This window comes from Panthera tigris, chromosome E1 (assembly GCF_018350195.1).
Source record: "Panthera tigris isolate Pti1 chromosome E1, P.tigris_Pti1_mat1.1, whole genome shotgun sequence".
Lineage (NCBI taxonomy): Eukaryota > Metazoa > Chordata > Mammalia > Carnivora > Felidae > Panthera > Panthera tigris.
In genome coordinates this window covers 25738938-25764556 of record NC_056673.1, presented here as the reverse complement: position 1 = coordinate 25764556, position 25619 = coordinate 25738938, and the positions used below count along the sequence as shown (strand labels likewise).

The 25619-nt window shown below is 37.7% G+C and overlaps 1 protein-coding gene across 11 annotated transcripts in view; it reads right to left on the bottom strand.

Moving 5' to 3' along the window:
* BCAS3 (BCAS3 microtubule associated cell migration factor) overlaps positions 1-25619 on the bottom strand; it is a 614170-nt gene that overhangs the window by 193618 nt on the left and 394933 nt on the right. Inside the window, exon 23 of one of the 11 annotated variants that reach the window (XM_042966199.1) lies at positions 387-8572. The exons of 9 other annotated variants lie outside the window; for them this stretch is intronic. In XM_042966199.1, the coding sequence (XP_042822133.1) occupies positions 8511-8572 (62 nt within the window). In that variant the 3' untranslated portion in view covers positions 387-8510. Of the gene's footprint in view, positions 1-386; positions 8573-15285; positions 20938-25619 lie in introns of those variants that run through there. One more of the 11 variants, XM_042966201.1, reaches the window with a different exon arrangement.

The window sequence follows — 25619 nt, the reverse complement described above, 5'->3', positions numbered from 1 at the left end:
TACACATGATTCCCTGGTACTTTTACTGTCTTCCATTAAAGGTTTTCTAAATTTCCCAATATCCAGGTCTCCAAAAAAAAAAAAAAAAAAAAAAAAAAGTCACATCCTTATTATTGATCTCAGTGCCTAAGGATATGGTCATTTCAGTTAAAACTTCGGTTTATTTGTTTTGTTTTTTTGACTCCTAGATAAATGGCATATTACCATTTCTTAAACTATACTCCAGAAGGGACTCTGGAATAAAATCTTTAAATAAAAAATCTGGGCAGCTCTGCATTGGAATAATGTATTGTAGCTATTCCTTCAAACTTTAAAATATCTTGGTCAAGTATTTAAAAAAAAAAAAAAACAACTATCCTATCTCCTGATACTTAAGAAGCATCGACCCCCTAACTTTTAGTATAAAAAAATTTGTTATTCAATAATATTTATCATGTGTGCTGTAGTGCTTCATTCATATAATGGGGACAAAATCTACTCCGGTAAATTCATTCTAGGCATTCACTATTTTATCACACAATAAGGGCTCACTTATTACATGAATGTGAATAGAATGTTATCATGATCTTTACCTCCAGAACTACATACAAAACTTGAACAAGATAGGTATGTAATTTTTTTCAGGAAAAAATTCTAACACTATGATGGTCCTCTTGAATGTCTCTTACACTAAGAAAAGACAGGAACATTAAGAATGTAAACAGTACTTTGTTCGTTCTCATATTCCATCAGGAGTGGCTCCTCAGGTTCCAGCCTTGGCTGGAGATATAGCTCCTCCCTAAGGAGGGCACTATGACATGGAATCAGTTTCAGAAAGAGAAATATATCCCTGAACTGGTTTACTTATTATTTTTGTTTTCAACAACAAAAAGCTGAAAACTGCAAAAAGCTATCAGAGAAGTCTGCTAAAATAAATGCAGAGTCCAAAAAAATCAGTGAACCATACCAATAAGGTTTATTACTGGGATCATCTCGGTCTTAGCTGCTGTACAACAGATTGTAGCACAGAAAAAGATAGTGAGGAATCCTGTCAGGACGTCTCCAGATAAAATATGGTGTGTGTGTCTGTCCTTCCTCTGTAGCCATATAATATGAGTAAATTCCCTTTCTGTGGAAGTAAACACATGTGAAACCTCTATTGGTTGGAAATAAAAAGAAACCCAGCTGTCAAGAGCACTTCTGCAATTCCACTGTGAGAATCATCCCTCATGACATGATTCTCTATCCACCCCCATCCTAGTAAGAATCACAGTCTTCTGGGGCTTCCCCTTCTTATGTGAACTGTACACACACCTGTTCGAATGGCGGCTCCAAACACACTGCAGTCACTGTCTCCTTACCCAGGATGTTTTCTGATATGAGATCTTTACTTTTCACTTAAAAAAAACTGCACAGGATCAGGATACATACATACCACTTGGGATAGTAAAACCATCCACATACAGACTAAATTATATGTTCTATCAACCAAATCTACATTCAGCATGTATATATAAATCAGCTCTACATTTATCTATTATACACAAATTTAGGATTTCTTAGAAGGAATCCAATTTAGTTATGGCATCAAATGTGCACTTTTTTCCCTCTGAGAGAGTAACCTAATTGAATTCTGTCCATCATAGCAGATCAGTGCTGTTCATCTTTGTCTAGCAATCGTGTTTATAAAAGGCCAGGGAAGGCAGTACTGATACTTTTCCAGCACAAGCTACTAGTTAAATATCAGCTGAGGAGAAGGAGTTCAACCAACCAGACAGCAACTCAGGCACCATGAAACTGGGTTTGCGAGGCTGGTGTGTGTGTTGGGGGGCAGGGGTGGAGCACTACCGTCAACCAGCAACCACCCTTGCCCTCAGCTGACATCACCTTTCCAGATGGCTTGCTCAACCATTGCTTAGGTTGTTCAAAGTTAAGGTATTGTCTGTCTTTTCACTCAGAAGTGTGTACACTGAGGTACAAAAATGTAGAAAAAAAGACACTGATATAGTCACATGACTGATCAAATTTTGCCTAAACCTACAGGCATTTTTTCGTGTCACTGTCTCTGTGGCACTATATTTAACAAATAAACTGAAAAACAGTGTGTTCTGTGATAATGAAACAAGGACAACTGCTTTAAATTAAATACAAGTAGACCTTGCAACCATGAGTGAAATCCATCCCAGGCTTTTTCTAAATTCCACATGCACCAAATTCCTCTTTAACAATATTTGATAAGAGATGTTTAACACTTTTCATATATTTCCTGTAATTACACATTTATAACAAAACGTGGATTTACTTGGCAGCCAGACCAAAATGTTTCATATTGCTCTTAGATTGCAACCCTTGCTGCTGAAATACAGTATACTAAAAATGAAATAACTTTTCCATTTTAATGTGGTTATAAGCTTCCTGCTAGGCAGCAACCTAATTGAGACTTTTGATGTTAGCTTTTTTAAGACATGCTATCCTTCATCATCTGTAGAGTATTTTAACTATAGATCTCTTGCAGTCTTCCGAAAGTTGACAGAGGGAAGGGGGATGGGGTGGGAGGAGGAAGGCCACTTTATCAAAGTCAATGGAAATACAAGGTATTAATTATGTTAAATGAAGAAATATGGGCATTTGGTTACTTTTGTGGGTCAGAAATATTTTAATCTGTTGCTGCCAGCCAGCTGCCTCTCCCTGAACACCCCTGCATTTATATCAGTTGCAGAAACACATCAAAGTTCCAAAAAATGAGGAAAGCAGCCACCAGTAGGGCATTTCCCCATCCCCCTACCCAGGTCACAGTTTTAACTAGCACGGCCACAGTGTTATCCACTGCAATCAGTAACAAGGACATGACCTTTTTTATATTTTGGAAGTATAGATGTTAGAAAAATTGGTAAACCCTTGGCCCAAGGCAATTTTTTAAAAAAGCCGTAGTTGAATAAGAAATACAACTTTTGTGATATTTAGAAAAGAAAACAAATGGTGTACTCAATTGCTCCCAGTCAAAGCAGAGTTGGCTCACACGGATGCAGCTGACTTCTAAGCTTTGCTAAGTCGGCCAAGCACACGGTCCAGAAGCAGAGTTACAGGGAGGGGAAACGTAAATGTCGGCCTCCATGCCCAAACGTGTTTTATTAAAGCAACACTTGGAACCCCTGACAGACAAGAAAGCCAATAGCAATTATGTAAATGCAACATATTCTCTTTAAGACCAGGGTAGGGACTTCTGCAAGGTCACCCAAGAACATTTTCAAAATCCACTCAGACTATTTGATAAAGTTTTTCTGATCAAGGAATCAGATATGTTAAGAAGTCACATCACTATAACGGGCAACAATTGTGCAAATAAATAATACAAAAAACCAACCACCACCCTGCTTTCGGCCAAAAGAGCAACTTTTCAGGGAACTGTACTTTCCTGCACTTACTCTGTATTTTTGAATCTAGTAGCATATAATGATTTTGGATGAATGTATTTATAGATGGTTCTATTTTCAATATATACTTTTATTTAAATCAAAGATAACTACCCATTTTTTCTTCTACTTCAATTTCAGAAAATTCTCAAAGGAATTAATTTAACAATGGTGATAATTTAGAGAAATGAATCCTTTCCATACAATAGGCAAACAGAATTTACCTGTTCTGGGACTGGGTTTTGAGAGTTCTCATGGTTGCATTTTTTAAAAACAGGAATTAATCAGAATAAGGCACAAAACCCCCATGATTGTCTTGAGTCTTGTATTATAGATAAAGAGGGGGATATCATTTAGGTAAAAATACCCACCCCCCAAACAACCAAAACACAAGAACTAAGCCCACAGCACTCAAGTGAAAAGACAAAGGCCCTCCCTTTCCCTGACTCTGAAAAGGAACAACGAAGCCCAGGGTCTTTTCACTATTGTTGAGCCATTGCAACCTTACTGAAATGCTTGCGCTTCGCTGTAGATCTCCCGCATCCTCAAGGATGTTAAAAATGCACAATATTTCTTTGTAAAGATATTCATTACTGAGCTGCAAGTACTTTTTCCTAATCTTAATTTAATAAAAATCCACATACCCGGAGTCATGACGGCTTACCAACTAACGGTTTTAAGTCAGGAGTGAAAGGATTTAGAAATACATTCACCTGCAACCTTCTTCCTCATTTCACATACCGCTTCTTGGAATAAAAACGGACTGATAGGAAATTTTACTTTTGTTGATAATTAATTGTTGTTAGAGGTAACAACTACCACCATAAGCAATTTAAAACTAAACCAAACGAAACCTCTTTAGGCTGACCCTGGGTATGCCTTCTCTGATATTAAACCGTAGCAACATTCAATTTTGAAAATAAGCAGAAGTAAACATATTGATTTTCTGTTCCTATGTGTAATTCTTATTGAGTAATCAAAGGCAAAAAAAAAAAAAAAATCCCTAGCTGAGACAGTGGAGACTATAACTCTATTCTTAGGCTTTAAAGGAGAAAAATTTATGAATACATATGGATTCATAAGTTTGTGCTTTAAATGAGAAAAATTATGGCTACATGTATTTTGATTTGTTGATGTTAAATTGTGTCAAGAAAATATGCAAGCTCATATATAAATAATTTCTCCCTATATATACATAAAAAATAAATGCATTTCTGACAATACGACATGTGAACTTCATATCAAATTTCTGAGTTTTTAGCATTTGGGTTATTTGCTAACTTTTGTATTTATAGTATTTTTCAAATACATTAGGCCCTTATTTTAAACAAACATAGACTACTCTGGCTTTTCCACCGATGTCTAAATAGAATTCCTTTATTGGAGCTTCCTTACTGACTCACGTACTACCCCTCTCTCCTTTTAAGCAAATAACAGTATCAGCCAACCGGCTATTTGTACAACTTGAATTTATTTCATTGTTGAGAGAGGAGTGTGGAAATTATTCAAAAGTCTAGATAAAGACAGCCTGATATTTGATGCAATATTAATGCAATCTGTCTAATCTCAGTTAAAGATTTACTACCAAAAATTCCCAATTATAATAGCTACATGAAGTCAGTAAAATGCTTTTGATAAAGGTACCAGACTTTAGGTCTAACTTGATTTTTAAAATTATTCAGAGATTTAGCTTAACTACATGGAAGCGGCCAATGTTGCACTAAAATAAATACCAACCACAAAAAGTCATACACATATTCTAGCACTTTCTGAAACATGACTGAAGCACTTGGAAAACTTGGCATAAAGTACAGTACTGACATTACAAGAGATTTGGTGGGTCATGTCAAGAATAAGAAATTATCTCCTAGATTTGAAGGACAGGAAAATAAATCTTTCCATGAATACAGAAAAAAAAAATCCAAGTATAAGGAAAATATCCACGATTAAATAAAACATTAGGTGATTAAAACTGGCTAGCTTTTTACAATATTAATGCTAATGGTTCATCATAGTCTTATTTGTATGTTTAACAGCTCCCATTAAAAAAAAAAACAAAAACACTTGCAGGAAGGAGAAGCAAAGGGAAAACTAAAGTCAGATAATGTAAGGATGGAGATAGAAGAAATATCAAATCAGCCAGAAATATACAATGGCAGTTTCCAATGTTGGGTCAGGAAATAAGGTAGAGAAAAGTTGCAATCTAAAGAGAAAACACTTTTAGGAAATGGCAAAATTAAAACAGAAGTAGATATGTAAAATAGATGAATGAAGACAAGGTCTTCCTGCACCAAGGGAGTTGTTTAGGAGAAACAGTGTCCGTTTGTGGCCAGCGATAATACTTTCCATTCAATAGAGTTTGCAGCTTGCTGATTCATATGATTGCAGGCTGGCGCCCTGCTGGCGAGCCTCTCCACTGAAATTAAATCCACTCTCTTCAGTTATAAATTATAATGCTCTATAAACAACACTCCCATTGGGATGGGGAGAGCGAGAGAAAGAGGGGAAGAGAAGGAGAGGGAAGAGTGGAAAAAAGAGGGAGGGAGACAGGGAGGGAAGAAAAAAAACACTGGAGAGGGAGAGCATTTCTGCATAGTCCACTCACTGTTTAATGTTCTGCTCTTCTGCAACAAACAAGGAGGGCAAGTCTTCCACAGATAGCACTCCTGCTGTAATTCCTACACTGTTTGATGTAGAGCCCAGAAAGGAAAGGGGGATAGTAATGTGAGTCTATGAGGAAAAGCACTTAGAAATCAATGAGTATGCAAGAAGGAAAAACACAGATTTTAGCTATGGGTTTTTCAAATATATTATTGAATGTGTCTCTGGGGTCCCAAGGGAAAACCAAAATAAAATTCCCGATTCTACTTAGCTAAATGAGATCTACATGTTGTATATCTTTTGATATCCAAATCAGTGATGTTTCCTCAAAATGCTCAGGAAGCAAAGGAAACCTAGCAAAGTGAAGATAAAAATAATCATGCTAAACGGCCACAGACAAGGAGTCCAGAGCAAAAAGAAAGTTCAATGATTCGATCACCCACGGCACCCAGAGATTAACCTTTTTTTTTTTTTTTTTTAGAAATACCTATTCCAGAATTCAATGCTAAATTTATAGGAAAGTGAACCTCAGTTGTTTATTGTGGAAGTGTTTTTTTTTTTTTTAAGGTGGTTTCAAAAGGAAAAAAAAAAGGCAAATACTCAGTTTTGTCAATTGGCTAAATAACTCGTGGAGGAGTCCATCATAGAGCTGTTTCGTATGCAGCAGTTTAGGGCATCCACTTCTATCCATATTCTGGGTTTTTTGTGTGTGTGTGTGAATCTTTTTTAGGAGTGATTTATGCTTCAAGGCAGGGAAGAAACAAGTATTGTCATGTGCCAATCAGCATTCTGAAGAATCACATTCACAGGTTACTCATCAACTACGAAAGGACACGGTTCTGTACGAGGAAAACATCTTGGCAATTTCTTTCCAAATGGTAAACCTGGACATAAAAATGTAAGGGGAGGCAGGCGTTGGGGGAGGGAAGAGGCAGGGAGAGAAGACCCGTTCAAACCTAGGTCTGAATGTGATTTAGGAAAAGCAGCAAACCTTCCAAAACCCAAGATGCATTTCAGGTGAGGAAACTCCTGGAAAACTGAATCCTCCACAAACACAGCCTTCCATTTCTCTATCTCATGCAGGCAGACAGAATACTGCTCTAAGTTTCCTTCCAAAGCAACACGATAAAAGAAAGCTGCAGCTTTCTACTGAAATCACAGAATGAAGAAGGAAAGGAAAGGTGACAGATCCCAGTTTTAGACCTAAAGTAATTTTACCAGGCTAAATTCCAAACCCTGAGAAAGAGACTTTAAAATTGAAACACTGACCCAAACCTTAACAAGAGAATTAAGTTTAGGAACGACTCCGATTTTACTCTTTTTTTAATGTCTGGCTGACTGTCTCTCTCTGTCTCTCTGCTTCTGGTTGTGGTGCATACCAAGTAAATTATTTGCTGATAGGTGAATCTCAGCAAATGCGTTTCTCCCTTTGAATGCCTGGTGAGCTTGTTGGGAAAAGTCATTTCAGTCACTTAAAACAATCCCATGAAAAGTAAAACTCAATTCTGAAATAAGAGTATAACTTAGAGCTTACGAATAAATTAAATAAAGGAAACATTAAAAGATAAATGGAGCAGGATGCTCTGTGGCTGAGGTAATCTGAGTGGAAAGGGAAGAAGGAGGGTTCCGTTAATAAATGATTAAAAGGCCCTAACAAGGGCCTATCAGGTTGACCAGGAAAGCATTCTTCTCCCCGGCTCCTCCTCAAGACCACCTTTTTTACATTTGTTCTCAATGCTGATCAATATGGTTTTCATTTGCTGATTTCCATAATGCCATATGCGATCTGCCAGCCTGACATAATGAAGCTGGAAAGAGCTGAAGTCATTCGAACATTCTCGCTCGCACGACTGTCGCCAGTTCACCAAAGGCCTGGTATTTGAAAGCCAGTGTTTTTCTTTTGCTTATTGACAAATACCAGAGGAGTCTGCCCCTAGACACATGTGAAAACTCAGCATTGGGTGGCAAATTTAAACTAAGATTCAAGTTAGGTATTACACTTTTTCTGTAGCTTTTTTATTTTTCTTTTGCCACTACGTTTAACCTGTAATTTAAGCTTGATTAAATAGAGAAAGATTTATGTGAATTATCCATTTTTGAGCACAAATGCTCCCTTGTGCCGATAAAGTAATAAAATCACAAAGAACAAAGCACAAATCTTTTCTGATGCCGCTAAAGCCTCAGGACATATTTATTGTCCCAATTCATTTTTTTTTTCCTATAAAGATACCAGTTTGGTTGGTCCACCACTGTTTGGGTCTCTGATAACTTTCACCAAAATTCATATCAAACTATGCTTAATAGTTTTTTTACTCTGTCAAAGTTACTTGAATCCATGCTCTAGGATGGAGAAACATTTTTATCATGTGTAAGCTTTGTATACTTTTTTTTTTCCATCGTGTAGTAAAATGAGTTTGCTGAGGTCATCTCACACGAGTGAAGCACACACAAACCTTCCACAAAGCCTGAAAAGTCTCATTAAAAATTCCGTTTTGTTTATTGGCCACTCTTCTATACTCAAAAGATCGTTTCAAGTAAAAGTGTAGACAGGAACACATCTCTGAAATGACTTCTTTTGTCTTAAAAAAAAAAAAAAGGTCACATTCAATCAAAGGAATACTTCAGATTTACATTAAAAAAATAAGATTATACTTAGCGCCTGTACCTTCATTCACAATAAATTTTATTCCTTCGTACAGTGAACACATTAAATAATAAATATTCCAGTGATTAACCAATGTCATGTTTTAGTTCTCAAGAATGTGAGTCTGTGGTGGGGAGTTGTGTCCAGAACTGCGAAAACAAAAATCACAGAATTTCACCAAAAAATTTCCCTGAGTTTTCCCAAAAAGGTTAATGTGTCATGACTGAGTCAGAGCCCAAAGTTTTTAAAATAATTGTATCTCCAAATATTGTATTTGTATCTCAGTTCACAATATCTGCTTGCTGTATTACCTGAGTTTTCCTTCCTTCCTTCCCTCCCCCCCTTTTTTTTCAGATCTTTATTTAAATTCCAGTTAGTTAACATACAGTGCAATATTGGTTTCAGGAGTAGAATTTAGTGATTCATCACTTACATACAACACATCACAAGTGTCCTCCTTAATACCAATCACCATCTAGCCCATCCCCCCACCTACTTCCCTCCATCAGCCTTCAGTTTGTTCTCTATCATTAAGAGTCTCTTATGGTTTATTCCCTTCTGTTTTTACACATGCTCATCCAGCAAAGGGCATGGCCAGCTCAAAACAAAACAAAATTGAAGGAAGGCAGTGTGACAAATATCTAAATGAAGGGTACTTAAAGAGAACAAAGTGGTCTTAGGGAATGACCCCACACTTCTTTACTCAGTCCTTGTTTCCCTTCTCTAAAAGAATGAATTGTCTGTTTATTCTCCTTTTTTCATAATTCAATTATCAACAAGGAAAGGACACTAAAACGATGAGCCCTTTAAACTGGCTTGTTTCAGAACATGGATCATTCAAATTTGTTGTCAGTGGTGGTGGTTGTTAATTCCTTTGGAAAACAGTAGCAGATTCTACCCCCAAATGGGAAGACAGAAGTTTGAACATAGCTGTGCTACTAAAGAATCTTATAAATGCTATTGAGTTGTGATATAAAAGTTGATAATGAGGTCAGCAGTAATGTCTAGCAAAAACAAGAAAACAAACAATACAAGGATTCTAAACGCATACAACAGAGAATGCATTTCAGGGACCTTTCTCTGGGTCTCTAGATTTTTGGATTATGGTAAAAGCAAAAGATAAAAAACATGCCATCAGTCTGAAAGTACTAAGCTATTTTCTCTTATGAATTCCAAATTAAGTAAAAAGGAGAGGTCACATTACTTTAAGGGTTTGGTGAAGTCAGATCTTTAAAGCACACAGAGTCATCTCTTTCCCTCTGATATTTATGGGAAAAAGAGTAACATAGCAAACAGACTGAGAGAAAAGGTAATCTTGCCTAGATATGAATGAAGAAAGGCAGGAGTGATATTCTCAAAGTCTAGTGGAACCAGTGCCAAACTACCCTACAAGAGATTTAGCTACTAACATTTTGCTTTACTTGAACCATAATTACCACACTGAGAGACTACACTCTCCTACATCATAACATTATGGTAACAATAGGTCAGAAGACTTGAATAGACTCTCCTAAAAGATGTAATCCCAATCAGAATAGACCTCTAAAGTAAGGTAATGAGCGGGAGGTGGTGCGAGGAGGGAAGGCAAAAGTCACCCATATTTGCAGAGGCAACAGAAGAGAAAGAGGGCTCCATGTACAACTGACCAGAGAGAAAACCATCAAGGTTCTTTTGAGCGCTAGTGAGCTCGGGAGGATGAGAAAAACTGAGTCAGAATAGGACGATAGAAGCACATTTTTAAAAGAAGTAAGAAGGAAAGGAAATCTCTCTTGCAATGTCCAGGCAGCACAAATAACAACAGTTCAGTCATAAGTGGCTCCCTTGCAGAAAAGAAATCCCTGGGAGGTTGTCTATAGATCCATAGCCTCAGGTGGGGCAACCATACCTTTCACAGCTTTGTAGAGGAAGGTGTACTCATCAAACTAGAGGGTGTCTTTCTTTCCAAAAGGAAAATGACCAGGAATCTGCAGTATTGGGATAGTTGTGGTCTTTTAGGATTTTAAACATACCCTCAATATTTTACACTCTTCCTAACAAAATGAAACATGAAGCTTAGAACTGGATGTCTGGCCCTTCCTTTTATCTCCTCCCAGTTCAAAATGCTTGCATCTTTTCCTGGCCAACATTCTCTGAGATCTGCTGTTGGGCTCAACAGCCAAACCTCAGCACCATGTTCTTGGCTGAGTTAGCCTTTTTTGAGGGAAATTTACTTCGGCTACCTGCCATCACCACTTTGCTTCCTGTCCCTAACACTGTTTCCAGTGGGCATATGGAGGATCCTTGCTCTTCTTGTACTGTGTCACTCTGTGGGGTTGGTGGTTGCCTTACTTTTTACAGAAAGTCAGGTGGGATAAGGAATGTTCATCATGTTCGCGGGGGCACGATCGGTACACACAGCTGTGGTCTGTCGTCACCACCACTGTGTCCATGGCACTTCCAGGGGGTGTCTGCTAACAGAGCAGTCATTCAAGACATGAATGCTGAATGATGGAGAGCTTTCAAAGCAATGAGAGGATCTGCAGAAGACTTTAACATTTTTAAGTAGTAGCAGTGAAATTAAAAGAGTAGAAGAAACAGGAGGAAGTAAACAGTAGCCACGGTAGCTGTGGTCACCACAGCCCTAAGTGACAAGCTGGAAGCGGAGGTGAAATCCAGTGGTCTGGATGCAGCTACACAGAATTCTGTGGCTCAGGGGCCTTATCATCAGTAAAGATTTACTCCCCTTCACCTGGGCTCCCAGGGAACTCTGAAGGACAAAAGAAGGTCTGAACAAGGGTGGGAAACCAAGATCTTGAGTAACGGAAGGATTTATAGTCAGGTTTAGCAAGTGAGAAATGAAATGATGAAGTAAGTACCTTATTAGTAATGCTAAGGTCAGGACCAGGTCAGGGTGGGTTAAGACAGAAGAACCCCGTTGCAAGCTCCAGAAGGCGTCTCAGTGGTTTAAGACATTTTAAACAAGGCCTCAGTTTCCTTAACTCTAAAATATCAGTGAGCAAATTTAATTATTAGAAGTCAAAAGCAAAATCCAAGTGTAATCAATTAGTATAAATTACGAGGAGGTGAGAAACACATCTCTTGAAGGCAGGTAAAGAAAAGACGACTGATTTCTGGAACTACTGTAAACTCTATGCCGGTAGCAGAATTTCTATTTCTAGAGCAGGTAGGGCTCGATCACACTTCGAGTATGATTGTTCCCACTTTCCACCATGTGGGTGGTGGTTATTATTTTTAATGTATTCCTACTTCAATAAGCCATAAATAAGCTTACCTATTCAAATGACCACAATAAATGATGAGAAATAGCACACTGACCCATAAGCAGCAAAGACCCAGAAGGCAACACTTAAAACATAAACTGCCAACAGCAACCTGCTCAGCTTTCATAAATCAGAGCAGCAATGGCCCTAAAGAGTGGGAATGAGAGCTCCAGTAATTGCAGCCTTCTGTCTGGGAGCATACTGTAAAAATAGCCACCGTAAGCACTCCTCCTGACCAATCAATAGACTCCTATTAACCTCCTGGCCAATTACAGGATGATTGGCTAAGCAAACAAAGAATTATTGGCTGTTTAGTTGGGACTTTACTCAGGCCTCTCTCTTTCCCTGTTTCGCATTCTTTTCCTCCTCTCCTCCCCACCCCCTTTCCTGTTAGGAAAAAACATCTGCAAACACCTGATATTCATCTACGTCTCTGCAGTTGTACAGTCTTGTTAAATTGTTACCACCTTTTCCACAAGCAGTTTTGGCAATTAACCTCATGGCCAGGGACTTCAAAGAAAACAACTGTTGAGTTTAACCTCTCTGAGCTACCATAGATTCTTTTATGATTTTTCCTGAAACACTTTCATCCAGAGAGGAAAAAATGCAGACTGATTAAATTAATGTTTATTTTAATATTTGGTTAATTTATTAAGAAGATAAACGCCTCCGACATTTGCCATAGTGTGGTGCACTCACTTCTCAAAGTCTCCACCAAGGTTTTATTTTAATTTACATTCCCAACACATGTGTGCTTCTCTGCTCTTCCACAAATCCTACATTTGCTGGAATCCAAGGATTTGATACATTTGACCCTCTCTTGCCCCTGTTCACAAATCTCTCATGCGTTTCTCAAAACTGTTTAAAAGTTCAGAATGAAAAATGCATGTAAAATTAATGCTAAGAACCAAAGTTGCCATTAAAAATCTATTTTCATTTTATATTTTTACCCTCATAGATACACTTTTTACATTAAAAGGAAGGCTAATCCCCAACTCTCATGAGAATAAACTACTAGCAATAAAGATCAAAATATATGACTGAACAAGCAATACAATTCTTCTTGAGTAATCTTGTGGCCTAAGTGTCTCAATGCAATTTATGCTATGTAACCAGCTTTTTACAGCTGTATATAATAATAATAATGGGCCTGATCTTACCAGCTGAAAGCAGGTTTGTGGAGGTGTGTTAACTCCTTCAGGCCACAAAGTTCATTGAGAATTTTAACAAAAGTGCTTAAATATTTAGTAGATCCTGAGAACTAATGATTTCTCTCTCTCTGGCAAGGTCAGGCCTTGTAAAATTGCCACAAATACTTTGGCCACTCTTTGTGAAACTTGAAGAACTCTACCAACGATAGAATATTTGTGTAGCTTTTCTAGAAGTACCATGGGTTTGAAATAATAAATCCGCAGCAAAGGCGACAGAGCTTTTGTTTGATACTTACAGTCACCAACAGCTTCCTATTATAATTAATTCTCCCCAAAGCCATAAATAACTGTTCTCTGGAAGATGACACTCTGGTACAGCATTACCTGATGAGACAATTTTGATAAGGGCATGGCTTTAACCAAAGACGACTTTTCTGCCAAAAACTATCACCACCACCACTCCGGTGAATCTACAGGAAGATTGGAAGGAAGGAGCGCGGTAACGCTGGAGCTGTTGGAGACAGACCCGGGGTAGATTCCACTTGTGCTACTTTTGCTACTTATTAGCCGTGTTGAAGGTGGGCAAGTACAAATAATTATCCCTATTTTTCAGGGATGTTGTGAGGATAAAACGGGGTTGAGTATTATAATGTAAAAGTCACAAACGTTTACTTGGCCTATACTGTTTTTAAAATCAGGAAATATCCATAAAAATGTGAATTTCCTGTCTCTCTTGACTAAATGGAAGGTCTGGCAATACCAAGTCCACGCACGTTTCTGCAGTGGCGACATGGAACGTGGCGGCAGCAGCAACCTGAAACACAGGTAATTTGCCATGGCCCCTACCACTTAAACTTAGCCAGTGAATCGGAGTTTTTGAACCCTCCTTGAATAGTTTAAAACAGAGTTTGGAACAGTGTCTGCACAAAATGTCTGGTACATAAGAAATACTCAAGAAAAGATAGGTATTATAAGAAGAAACCAAAATCGACAGAGGTTTATCAGGTAAACATTTTATGTGGCAAACGATGTATCAAGCTCTGGAAATGAAAAACGAAAAACAAAAAGCCTCCCTCCCATGTGTTTATATATACATGTGTTGTTTTCAAAACCTTCCTAATATCTGTACTGATCTAAAATTCCTACAACACTTACTTTTTATAGTGCTTTCTCTGGAATTTAGCAGACTACTACCTTGTATTGGTCTTTGCACCCCCAACCAACTTGTAAGCCCCTTAAGTGTGTATTCCCACAGCATTGTTCAGAACATAAAAGTAACCCTAATTCAGGCAATTAGAGAAATGGCCAGTCTCAAACAAGGAAACAGGAGAGTTATACTTAACAAGAATACTTGCTGAGTGGGAGAAGTCTGTTAAAGCTACTTTGATATAAGAAACACCTGCAATTGGGAATGTTGTATACAACTAACTGCATACATACCAGTGTTTGAAATGTTTTCATTTTCTTCAATAAGTGAATGTTCCTCTCTGAGATATGGTTTAAAACACCACTTGCATAACATACTTTACTCACAGGTAGTTCAAAGATCAGCTATAATTGAGCATGATCAAACCTTCTAAATTAGTGGGGTCCAAATTAGGGACTTGATTTTGTTATCAGCCATAATCCCATCTTTTTGCTGTGATTGTGGGGGTTACAAGGAAGAAATCTTGAAGAACAAAGTCGGTGCAAGAGCAAAGCCTAAAATTCAAATTTGCCTCTCTAGCTCAGGATTTTGTTGTTTTTACTTTAATTATAGTTTTATTTTCAAAGCCATGAAAACAACCTACCAATTTGATTAGGTCGTTTTAGACCTCTGGGGAGGGAGTGGGTAGAAATAAACCTAAGAGGTCAGTCATTTTAAACAATCTGTGTTTGAAAGCAATTTTCAGACTGAGCCAAACTGGTACACAAGTACATAAGTGACCTTGCGCTATGGAATGGTAATGTACCAACTGCGTGTCTAGGGTAGACTAGACACACCAGGGATGAGTCCTCTGTAGAGGAGTCGAGGCACTCCAGGGAAAAGTACAAAAATATGTCTCTACTGGGTGGCTCAGGCGGTTGAGCCTTCAACTCTTGATTTTGGCTCAGGTCATGACTTCACGGTTCATGGGTTTGTGCCCCGCATTGGGCTCTCTGCTGACAGCATGCAGCCTGCTTGGGATTCTCTCTCCCTCTCTCTTTCTGCCCCTCCCCTGCTCTCTCTCTCTCTCTCTCTCTCAAAAAAAAAAAAAAAAAAAAGAAAGAAAAAAAAAAAAAAGGTCTCTGCCAAGAAGAAGATAAAAGGCAACCTCAAATTCCAGGAGTATCTTAGAAGCAGCCAGAGAAGGTTTGGTGGTTTTTCAAACAAGTGCCTGGGCTGAAACTTGTGAGAGAAGGAAAAAATGAAATATGTCACGTACATGAAGTTCAAATCAAACCTAAAACTTCCTCTGTCCACTCTTGTTAAGAGGACTTTCATATTAAACAGAACTCTACAGAGAGGAAAACGATTTCTGGTCATTCTCATTGCAATATCTGGCTTTTTAATTTCTTTTTTTGTTGTTGTTTTCATATTCTTTGTCAACTTAAGTAAAAGGGAGGGATATTTGTGCTGAACATTTAAGAACAATTTTAAAAAGTAACATTAAATGACACAAGGGTCTGGTGCTATGCTGTACAGTTCAATGAACTCCTGCACAGATCAGCAAGATGGTTGGAAATGCCTCTCTCCGTCTGTTTTTCATCTCCAAAGTCTGTGTACTCAGTAGAGTGTGAAGAGAGCCTCTCTTCTCTTCAGAACATTCTCCCAATGGTCCTGCCCCATCCCCCACTCCCTCTCCATAGCCCCTGCAGCAGAGAACAGGAACTAGAGCAAATGCTTTTGTGAATTAAGAGATCTTGTGAGCGTAAATTTGGTCAGGCTGCTCCTTTCTGCAGGCCAGCCCCTGCTGCTGCCCCAGGATGTGAACTGTCAGTTTGCATAGCTGGTGATGAGTTGCAGAACCATCAGCAAAGGTGAAGACGGCAGAAACAAGAAAGATTCAAGACTGGTGGAAATCATTTCACAAGGAAAATTTCAGCCATCAGTGGGAGGAAGCTTTGAAAAATGCTGCCATTTCCGAGTCAGAATGAAGGAAAAATTAAATTACTGCCGGTGAGGCGAGCCAAAGTTGCATCTCCCTCCAGGGAGAGTTTTGATAATGGTAAACATTTGACAGCTGGCCTGGAGTTGTTATCTTGTTCTAACAGTTGTTATGGTCTAAATGAATATTTCTGATAAGGAAACAGAAAAATTCAAACACTTTTATATTTTTATGTTTTAAACCTTATGGTGGTGAGTCAAACAGGTTTAGAGCAATTTGTCTCTGCGGGCCTACTCAAAATCCTGTAATGATCCTGGTCTGGAAATCTTACTGGTATCATTATTTCAGTTAATCTACATGAAGTAATTCTTTGATGTAAATCAACTTCCTAAGAAACTATCTTTAACCTTTAGCTTCCTCAGCAACTCACAAATAATTCCAACAGCTAATGTGGAAAAGTCAAGAAAAATAAAGGGTTAATTAAAGCAAAATTAAATGCTCATGAACTTATACCTCCAGAACATGCAGAGAAATGCTGTCGTCAAAGAGCTCATTTTTAGCTAGTGAGGATCAACCATTACAAAATTTTAATGTTTCACAGATCCTATTATTTTCATGAAAAATACTGGGCCGAACATTTCAGAAAGGTAATAACTAAAGTAGCCACCATTTTAAACTTAAAAAGGGCTGCTTATTGGGTGCCTGAGGGTTTTGTATCACTAGACAATGCAGAATGCATGGAGAGATATTTCATTATAAAACACTCGCTCAATTCCTAAATATAGCATAACAAAACAAGTCTGAGTTATTGTCTGAAGTGTTCCAGGTCTTCACAGGCATTGGATCTATTATGGTATCTAGACATACACGCAGAAGGCTCAGAAGAGAAGGGAGGGAGTCCAGTTGCCTTATATGGAGTTGCTGACGGATGTGTCTTCAGAGAAAAAAGTGATGTCCTGAGAGTACTATAACCCTCTCAATCTACTTAAAAAAAGAAGAACTACACTCTGGCTTTATTCTGCCTCTGACATTCTCCTATGTGGGAATTTACCAGTGGCCAAAAAATAAGGACAATGGCAAAAAAAAAAAAAGCAAAGAGAAGAAAGGAATCAGGAAACACACCTCTCTGGAATGAACAAAAATTAAGAATTTATTTTTAGAAATAGTTTATAAACTTTGAGCTTCACTTGTCTCAAATATAATTGGCATGATGTAATGGGCATTTAGTACTTGCCAGTCAGAAACAAATTCATGGAGCATCTACTCGGTGCTACGAACTGAGGAACGAGTCTTTATCCTTAAGCAGTCAGTAGTAAGGCACGCAGGCCGTGGGAATCGGCCCCCTGAACTGGAAGGCATCCTTCCATTCTGTGACTTGCGTACTTTAGAATACGTTTGCAATCGCTATACCTGACCAAAGGAAAACTTAACCCAAACTCCCTACTTTTTTCTAAAAAGCAAAATCCGAAAAATCTACCTTTATTCCTATATTTGGGGGAAGTAAGAGTTTCATTATTTTTTTTTTCCCCAGGGACCCTGCCCTGCTTTAATATGAAAGTATATAAATCGATATTAAAGTATGGTATTTTGAGAATGTTTCAAAGTAAGGTCAAACTGGTGTTAAAAACCCTACTAGTGAAGGCTAAAATAACAGTCTGGCGGAACAGTCTTAAGTGCAGCTGACTCCAATTACTAAGTACATCCTAGCGATTTTTTTACTAACAAGAACAATGCAAGCAAGTCTTTGAGTTCAAAAATAATGTCAAAGAGAAGTTACTCATAAGAGAAATTAGATAAATTATCCCAATACTGTAGCCATGTAGGCAGCTGACTGTTAACTTCACCTTCCTCACTGGGAACGCTGGGTTCTTTCTCTAACAAATAATCAGAAAAAGAGATGAAGGAGTTTTTTTACAGAGAACAAATGCTAGAAAAAAATGCTTCTTTTGACTAAAACATCCAAGAGAGTTTTGAATAAGAAGACATATACATAATCTAACCACTACAAAATCATGAAAACAGTGCTTTCAAAGAACATTTTAAAACATTCTATTATGGAGAATTTTGAACATACACCAAAATAGACAAAAAAATGTAATAAAACCCAAGCATCCATTGCACAAGCCAACAACCATCAAACCATGGACGATCCTGCCCCATCCACATCCATGTCCACTTCCCTCCTCCTGTACTGTTTTGAAGCAAAATCACAGACGTCATCAAATCAGACACAGTACATGGAAAAGCGGAGATCCTCCAAGTACGTTATTCCACAGACTGCCTCTTTCTGCCTTCACCTGCACCTACAAAGCAATCTTTGTCTGATAATGACTACCTCCCCCAACAACACACACACATAGGATGCACACACACTGATTACTACTACTTCAGGCACTATATGAATCTAATTAAATAGAGAGCACTTATTAGATACACAGGACTTTTGTTTTACATGAGGGCTGATGACCTCCATATACCCTTCCATTCTTAAAATTCTATGACTCCCCTATGGAGACATCACTTTAGACCAGTGTTCCTCTGTTACCAAAACTGGGGTCACGTCACCTGGCACCAAGGCAGGCACACTGGTTAAGGAAGTATAGTGGTTAAGACAACGGCTTCATTCATTCAGATCTGGTTTTAAATTTGGCTCTGCCAATTACTAACTTGGTGTCCTTGGGCAAGTTACCTAACCTCTCTGCGTTTCTGTTTCCTAATCACTAAAACTGGAATAATTAACACCTCATAGAATTGTCAAGAAGAGTAAATGAAATAATATATACAGAGTGCTTATTAGCCAAGAACCTTAATAAGTGATAGCTCACTTTTAAAAATTAAGCAACAGAATCTTACATGTGACCCATAAAACAATGAGAAGGGGTATGCGTACAGTGAAAAGGAGCAAGTAAGGGAGGAAATGAGAGTAAAAATAGTCCATTTTTATAAACTGTACTCTCAACTAACTTCTTTTAAGAACTTGAGTATCTGAGTATAATTGTTTAATGGGATTAAAGATTATAGTTGTTTAATGAGATTAGATTAAGCTTATAGTCTAAAACAGGTGATTCAACCTATCCATGAATGTTGAACCTTAAAAAATCAAATGTCTCATACACAAACGTAAAAGGCTTTGGTTAAAGAATGTAATATGTATATACTGATATAAAGAGTCAGGGTAGAGGGGGATCAACGCTCACTACCTTATCTGAATGAACCAGCCCAGTCCATTTGTGCAGGTGGGCCAGAGTCAAGCAAAGAGCAGTGATCATACTGATAATGAAAAGTAGTAGCAGCAGCAATGGGTCTCTCACTTGGCTTCACACCTGCACCACTTCACTATTATACTTTTGAAAAAAATCACTCGAACAAAGGGCGCAGGGAGGCATGCTTTTTGCTTACTTAACAGTGTCAGGACTCTTGCAGATTAGGACAAAATGTATCTTAAATGATGCACTATCAAATCACTACATTACAATCTGTAACGTGCCCAATGTCATTTAGTCATTTCATAAGGAAAAGAACTGACACAAGAGTCTTATGTAAGAACTATCTATCTACTAATTAAAAATCACAAATTAGCTTTTTACGGACTTTATAATGAAAGTGTTCTTTTCTCTCTCTCTCTCTCTCTCTCTCTCTCTCTCTCTCTCTCTTTTGTATTTCAAAGTTATATAAAGGTCTGCTAACATGGCTGAATGCCAGAGCACTATTTCTCCTGTGGGGGTGGGGGTGGGGGGAAAGGAAAGCTTAGCAACTTTCATGTGGTTTTACAAATTAAGCCTCAGTTGTGATTACCCGATAAATGTTTGACTGTGATAACCACTTAATGGTTTTCTTTAGTCTTTCCCACATCTATTCAATTCTGCTGCTAGAATAAGCTTTCTAAACTCATCACTTGCCTACCTCAAAAACCTTTCATTCCTTGTCCCCTATTCCAACTCTTCTACCAGCACTCTCCTTCCACAGTCTGGTCCGAACCTCCCTAGATAGCTGAGACCTCCACAAGTTCCCTTCACATATCGTTTCCTATATATTCAAAGCAGATTCAAATTTGTCCTCAAATTAGTCCAGCACATGTACACCTTGGTGCCTTTGTTTCTAGAGGAGCGAGCCCCTTTTCTCAATCTTCACCTATCAAAATTCTAACTATTCTCCAGATTCTAGCTCAAATGGCACTTTCCCCACTAAACTTTCTCTGACTTACCCCGGTTAAAACTAGTCTTTCCCTCCTATGTACTCTAAGAGGACTTGATCTGCCTTCTGCTATAGTCACTAGAGTTTTTTTCCTTATCACCTGAATTCTGAATTCTGAATTCCTGGGGGTCAGGAAGCATGCTTTTTTCATTTTTGTACCCCCTAAAGCATGGGACGTGGAAACTTCTAATCACACTCAACTATGCTGCATATTTGAGACCTAGGAAACCGTCAATAATAGCACTTACATCTTTTCTAATAAGCAGTCTGCACAAGGAATTCTTTGAAGGAAATTTCTTAATTATCCCACCGATTCCTGGACATTATGGTTTCTGCTATAGACAAAGCCCCCACTGAGCCCATCTGTTATATGCACAGAATACAAATGGAGCAACCAATTCTCTCTTGACAGGGTAGGAAACTGAAGAAGGAAGACACATGTGTAAGAGGAAACACCAAAGCCACAAATATGGAAACAGTATTTGTGAAAGTCTTTTGGCCAGATCACAGATCACAGACATCCTTAACCTTATCACACTTTCTTAAAAGGAACAAGTAGAAAAGGGAAAAAAATATCTTTAAACTTACTTTTAACTCTTCCAAATTTTTAGATTAGATCATCTGTAACTATAAGGAGAAAAACGAATAATCTTTAAGAATGCACCTATTGCTTCTTGGCCTTTTGGCTAAGATCAAGTGAAAAATACATCTATATTTAAGAACTTCAATTACGAGCAATTAATACAAGGTAAGTGCTGGGATAAAATATAAATAAAAAATTAACAATAACTCTTAAAAATGCAAGAATAATAAAACTCATCTCTGTCTCCATTATACTGAAGTTGCTTTTTTCCTAGATCCAACAGATTTAATAAACAAATACAGGCAAAGGCATAAAATGGGTTTAAATATAACTTGCCCAAAATTACAAATTATTAATTTAAGATGGACTTTGAAATATTTTTCTCCTTTTTAAGAGTGTATTGCTCATGAAAATATACCAATGTAACATCATTTTTATTTTCATCAGCATAAGTAAAATATCACAGATATGAAAAGAATATTCTAAAACATTGCATCTTCTGAAAATACTCTACAATATACTCAAGAAAAATTTTGTTAGTTTCCTGTTGAATTAGTAAAATGTAGCTCTCATGTGGACCAAGACAAAAAACAAATATTCTAGTAAATGATTCTAGAATTTCAACAAAGCAAAAGTCTCTTATTGCCACAATAATTCTTAAGTACCTAAAACAATTAAACATAGCATATTATTCATTTTATTCCTCAATGTCTCAACATTACTCCTTAATGGAGAACTTATCACTATAGGAATCAAGTCATCAGAAAAGTACAAAATTGCTTACTAGAAGATGTGCATAAATGTTGAATTAACACTGCAATGTGAGTTTACCCCTTACAGAGTAATTTTGTCCTCTACAAGTCACATAGCTGAATATAACACTAACCTTTTAAATTGTATACTATAAAAATAGATATCCTACACTCTTCTGTATGTATTCAACAGTGATAATTTATTCAGTCTGAAACTGGGGTCTCTGATCCCTTAAGATATTCCCTGGGGTTAAGCTTAGGTGTGTGGCTTTATCAAAGCTAAAACTTCTAGGGGCGCCTGGGTGACTCAGTCAGTTAAGCATCTGACTTCAGTTCAGGTCATGATCTCGTAGTTTGTGAGTTTGAGCCCCGCACTGGGCTCTGTGCTGACAGCTTGGAGCCTGGAGCCTGCTTCAGATTCTGTGTCTCCCTCTCTCTCTGCTCCTCCCCTGCCTGTTCATGTTCTCCCTCTCTCTCTCCCTCTCTCCCTCTCTCTCTCTCTCAAAAATAAATAAACATGAGGGGTGCCTGGGTGGTTCAGTCGGTTAAGCATCTGACTTTGGCCTAGGTCATGATCTCACCCATCCCAAGTTCGAGCCCTGCGTGGGGCTCTGTGCTGACAGCTCAGAGCCTGGAGCCTGTTTCAGATTTTGTCTCCCTCTCTCTCTCTGCTCCTCCCCCACTCACACTGTCTCTCTCTCTCAAAAATAAACATTTAAAAAAAATTTTTAAATAAATGAACATTAAAAAATTTTTTAGAAAAAGTAAAGACTTCTAAAGCTATGCTGTCCAATATCATAGCCACTAGACACACATGGCTATTCAGATTTCAATTAAAATTAAATTAAAAATTCAGTTCTTCAGTTATATCAACCATATGTGGCTATCATATTGGATGGCAAGGGCTCTAAACAGCATATATCTATCACTGCAGAAAGTTCTATTGTACAGTACCATTCTAAAGATTACCAGTCTTACACATTATATTTGTTTTAGTGCATCGCTCCAAAGCAAAGTGAAAGATGGAACTGATAATGCCACCTATTGATTTTCTTTTGTTTTTGTTTTAGGATAAAAATTAGGTCTTTATGATGTTTTAGAATAGATTCCCCACCACCTCAGGATCTAAAGATATGGAAGAGAAATCAGTGTCCCCTTGGTATAACACTAAAAACAAACCAACCCTAACAGCTACAACTACAACAAAATTAAAAAACCCACCATACAGCATGTATGCTATTCTACTGATAAGAAACGCACTATTTAGTATTTTGAACAAAAATAATGCTCCCATTATTTAGAAACTGTTCATATTTACTACCTACATACACTGTCTTTGGTAGGTACATGCATTTTTACCTAATCTAAGAAGTTAGGCTTCTTGTGGCTAACATCTGGCTGTGGAAGCAAATTGGTCAAGTGATATGAACACAAGTTTTAAAACCAGACGAGAGATGGGGGTGCCTGAGTGGCTCAGTTGGTTAAGCGTACAACTCTAGATTTCAGCTCAGCTCATGATCTCATGGTCTGTGAGTTTGAGCCCCGTGTCAGGCTCTCTGTGGTCAGTGCAGAGCCCACTTTGGACCCTCTGTCTTCCTCTCTCTCTGTCCTTCCCCCTCTCCCTCTCTCTTTTTCAAAAATAAATAAATACTAAAAAAATAAAATAAAACCAGACAAGAGCTGAGTCCTCTATATTCCTTCATACACGCTTACTAGTCACATGACTTTTGAGTAAATTAATAAATCTTTTTGTGTCTGCATTTCCTAAAAAAGTAACGAGAAAAATCGGGCCACTTCCCAGGCCTGAGGTCAGTATTAAATAAGACAATGTAGATTTGGGATCAACTAGTACAGTACATGGTGCAATCAGTTGCACTGGCAACTATTCTAGAAGACAAAAACAAAAAAAACACCATAATAATACCATTAGTAATAACTAATAGTAAACCAAATCTTTTTTATTAAAAAACAGCTTTATTGAGAGACAACACACTGTATAAATCATCCATTTGAAGTGTACAATATGTAATTCAAGATTTATTCAGTATCCACTATGGGCTAGTGACTGTGGAAAGTTCTAGGGCAGTAGTTCTTAAATGGGGGCAATTCTGACCATCAGGAAACATCTGGCAATGATTGGAGACATTTGATTGCCACAATGGGGCAGGGGATGGGGAAGGCTACTAGTATTTTAACGGGTAGATGCTGGGGGTACTGCTCAACATCCTACAATTTCACAGAACAGCCCCACAACAGAGAATTATTCAGTCCAAAGGGCCAATAGTGTTTAGGTTGAGAAACTCTACTAGGGCTACAAAGGTGAACAGGAGACAACATCTGTCTTTTAAAAGCTTTCTGTACAGTGAAGGTGTTCAAGGTGGAAACAGAGCACATAATGCTAGGGTTGCACAGAAAGGATGTTTAAACCAAAAGAATGGAAGACGAATGCTAGGGGTGCTCAGGATGGAAAGAAAGGATTTCATACAGAGGGAATAGCATGGGGAAATATTTAGATATGTAGAAATCATGCCAGAGTCTAAGAAGTTCTGGTAATTCAGAATGGTTAGCTCAGAACAGTTAGACCTTAGGCTGCTTATCAGAGAGAAAGAGTACAGATGAAGCAGAAGAGGTATGCAGAAGCCAGAGCATAAAGGTTTTGTACACCATGCTAGGAAAGAGTTTGGATTTGATCTTATAATCAGTGGTTGGCAAACATTTCTGTAATGAACCAGACAGGAAGTATCTTTTGGCCATATGGTCTCTGTTACAACTACTCAACTCTGCTATCCTAGTGAAAAAGCTGCCCTAGACTATACATAAATGAATGAATATGGCTGTGTTCCATAAAAACATTATTTATAGGCACTAAAATTTGAATTTCATATAATTTTCAGGTTTAATAACACATTCTTGGTATTTTGATTTTTTCTACCATTGAGAAATGTGAAAACAATTCTTAACCCATGGGCTGAACATAAACAGGTGGTAGCAGTAGTTTGCCAACCCTGCCATAGTGAATACGTAGGACTTCAAGGCGACAAGTTAGCTGATCAGATAAAAAATGAAGCAGGGCATTTCTCTTCAGATCTCTAGAAGTACTGACCATCCTGTAGCCATTTCCTGCTAAAGAACAAATGGACGTGGGTCTAAATTTTATCAATAGCTTGCTTCTAATACTTACAATGAGATGGTATGCTAACTAAAGGAATAAATAGCTCATTTCAGGCTACTGTGGTGAAATGACATTTACCTAATGCAGATATAAATTTCTTCATAATTAGTGGGCACTTGACACTGATGTAATTTGATTACTGCAGAAAAGTCATCCTTAAACCAGCTCCCCAGCACTCAAAGTATGTCCTTGAATTAAGACAATTAGGACTAAGTGACAAAAAGCACCAACTGTTAAGAAACAACTCTTCATTTGTAATCATTTGTTACAATGAAAATAATACCAAATACCTCCCAGTGTCACTATGAGAAGTATGAAATAGGGTGCATGACACATAGTTTAGGTATTGTCACTCTCTCAGATGGTCCTGAAGTTATCCCAAGTCACATTCTGCAGACCTCAAGCTACTGGAAACTTCATACCTTTAATTTGGAGCTATTTGCAAGAGAGAGGTCTAATAACGTGAATTCAAATTATAAAGAAAATGTATGACTTTTAATACAACTTAAAAATATTTTATTAAAAGAATTACCATACAATCCAGTAATTGCACTACCAGGTATTTACTTAAAGAAAACAAAAACACTTATTTGAAAAGATAATACATTCCTATGTTCATTGCACCATTATTTACAACATTTAAGATGTGGGAGCAACTGAAGTGTCCATCGGTAGATGAATGGATAAAGAAGCTGTGAATATATATACCATGGAAAATTATTCAGCCATAAAAAGAATGAAATCTTGCCATTTGCAAAACATGGATGGAACTGGAGGGTATATGGCTAAGTGGAATAAGTCA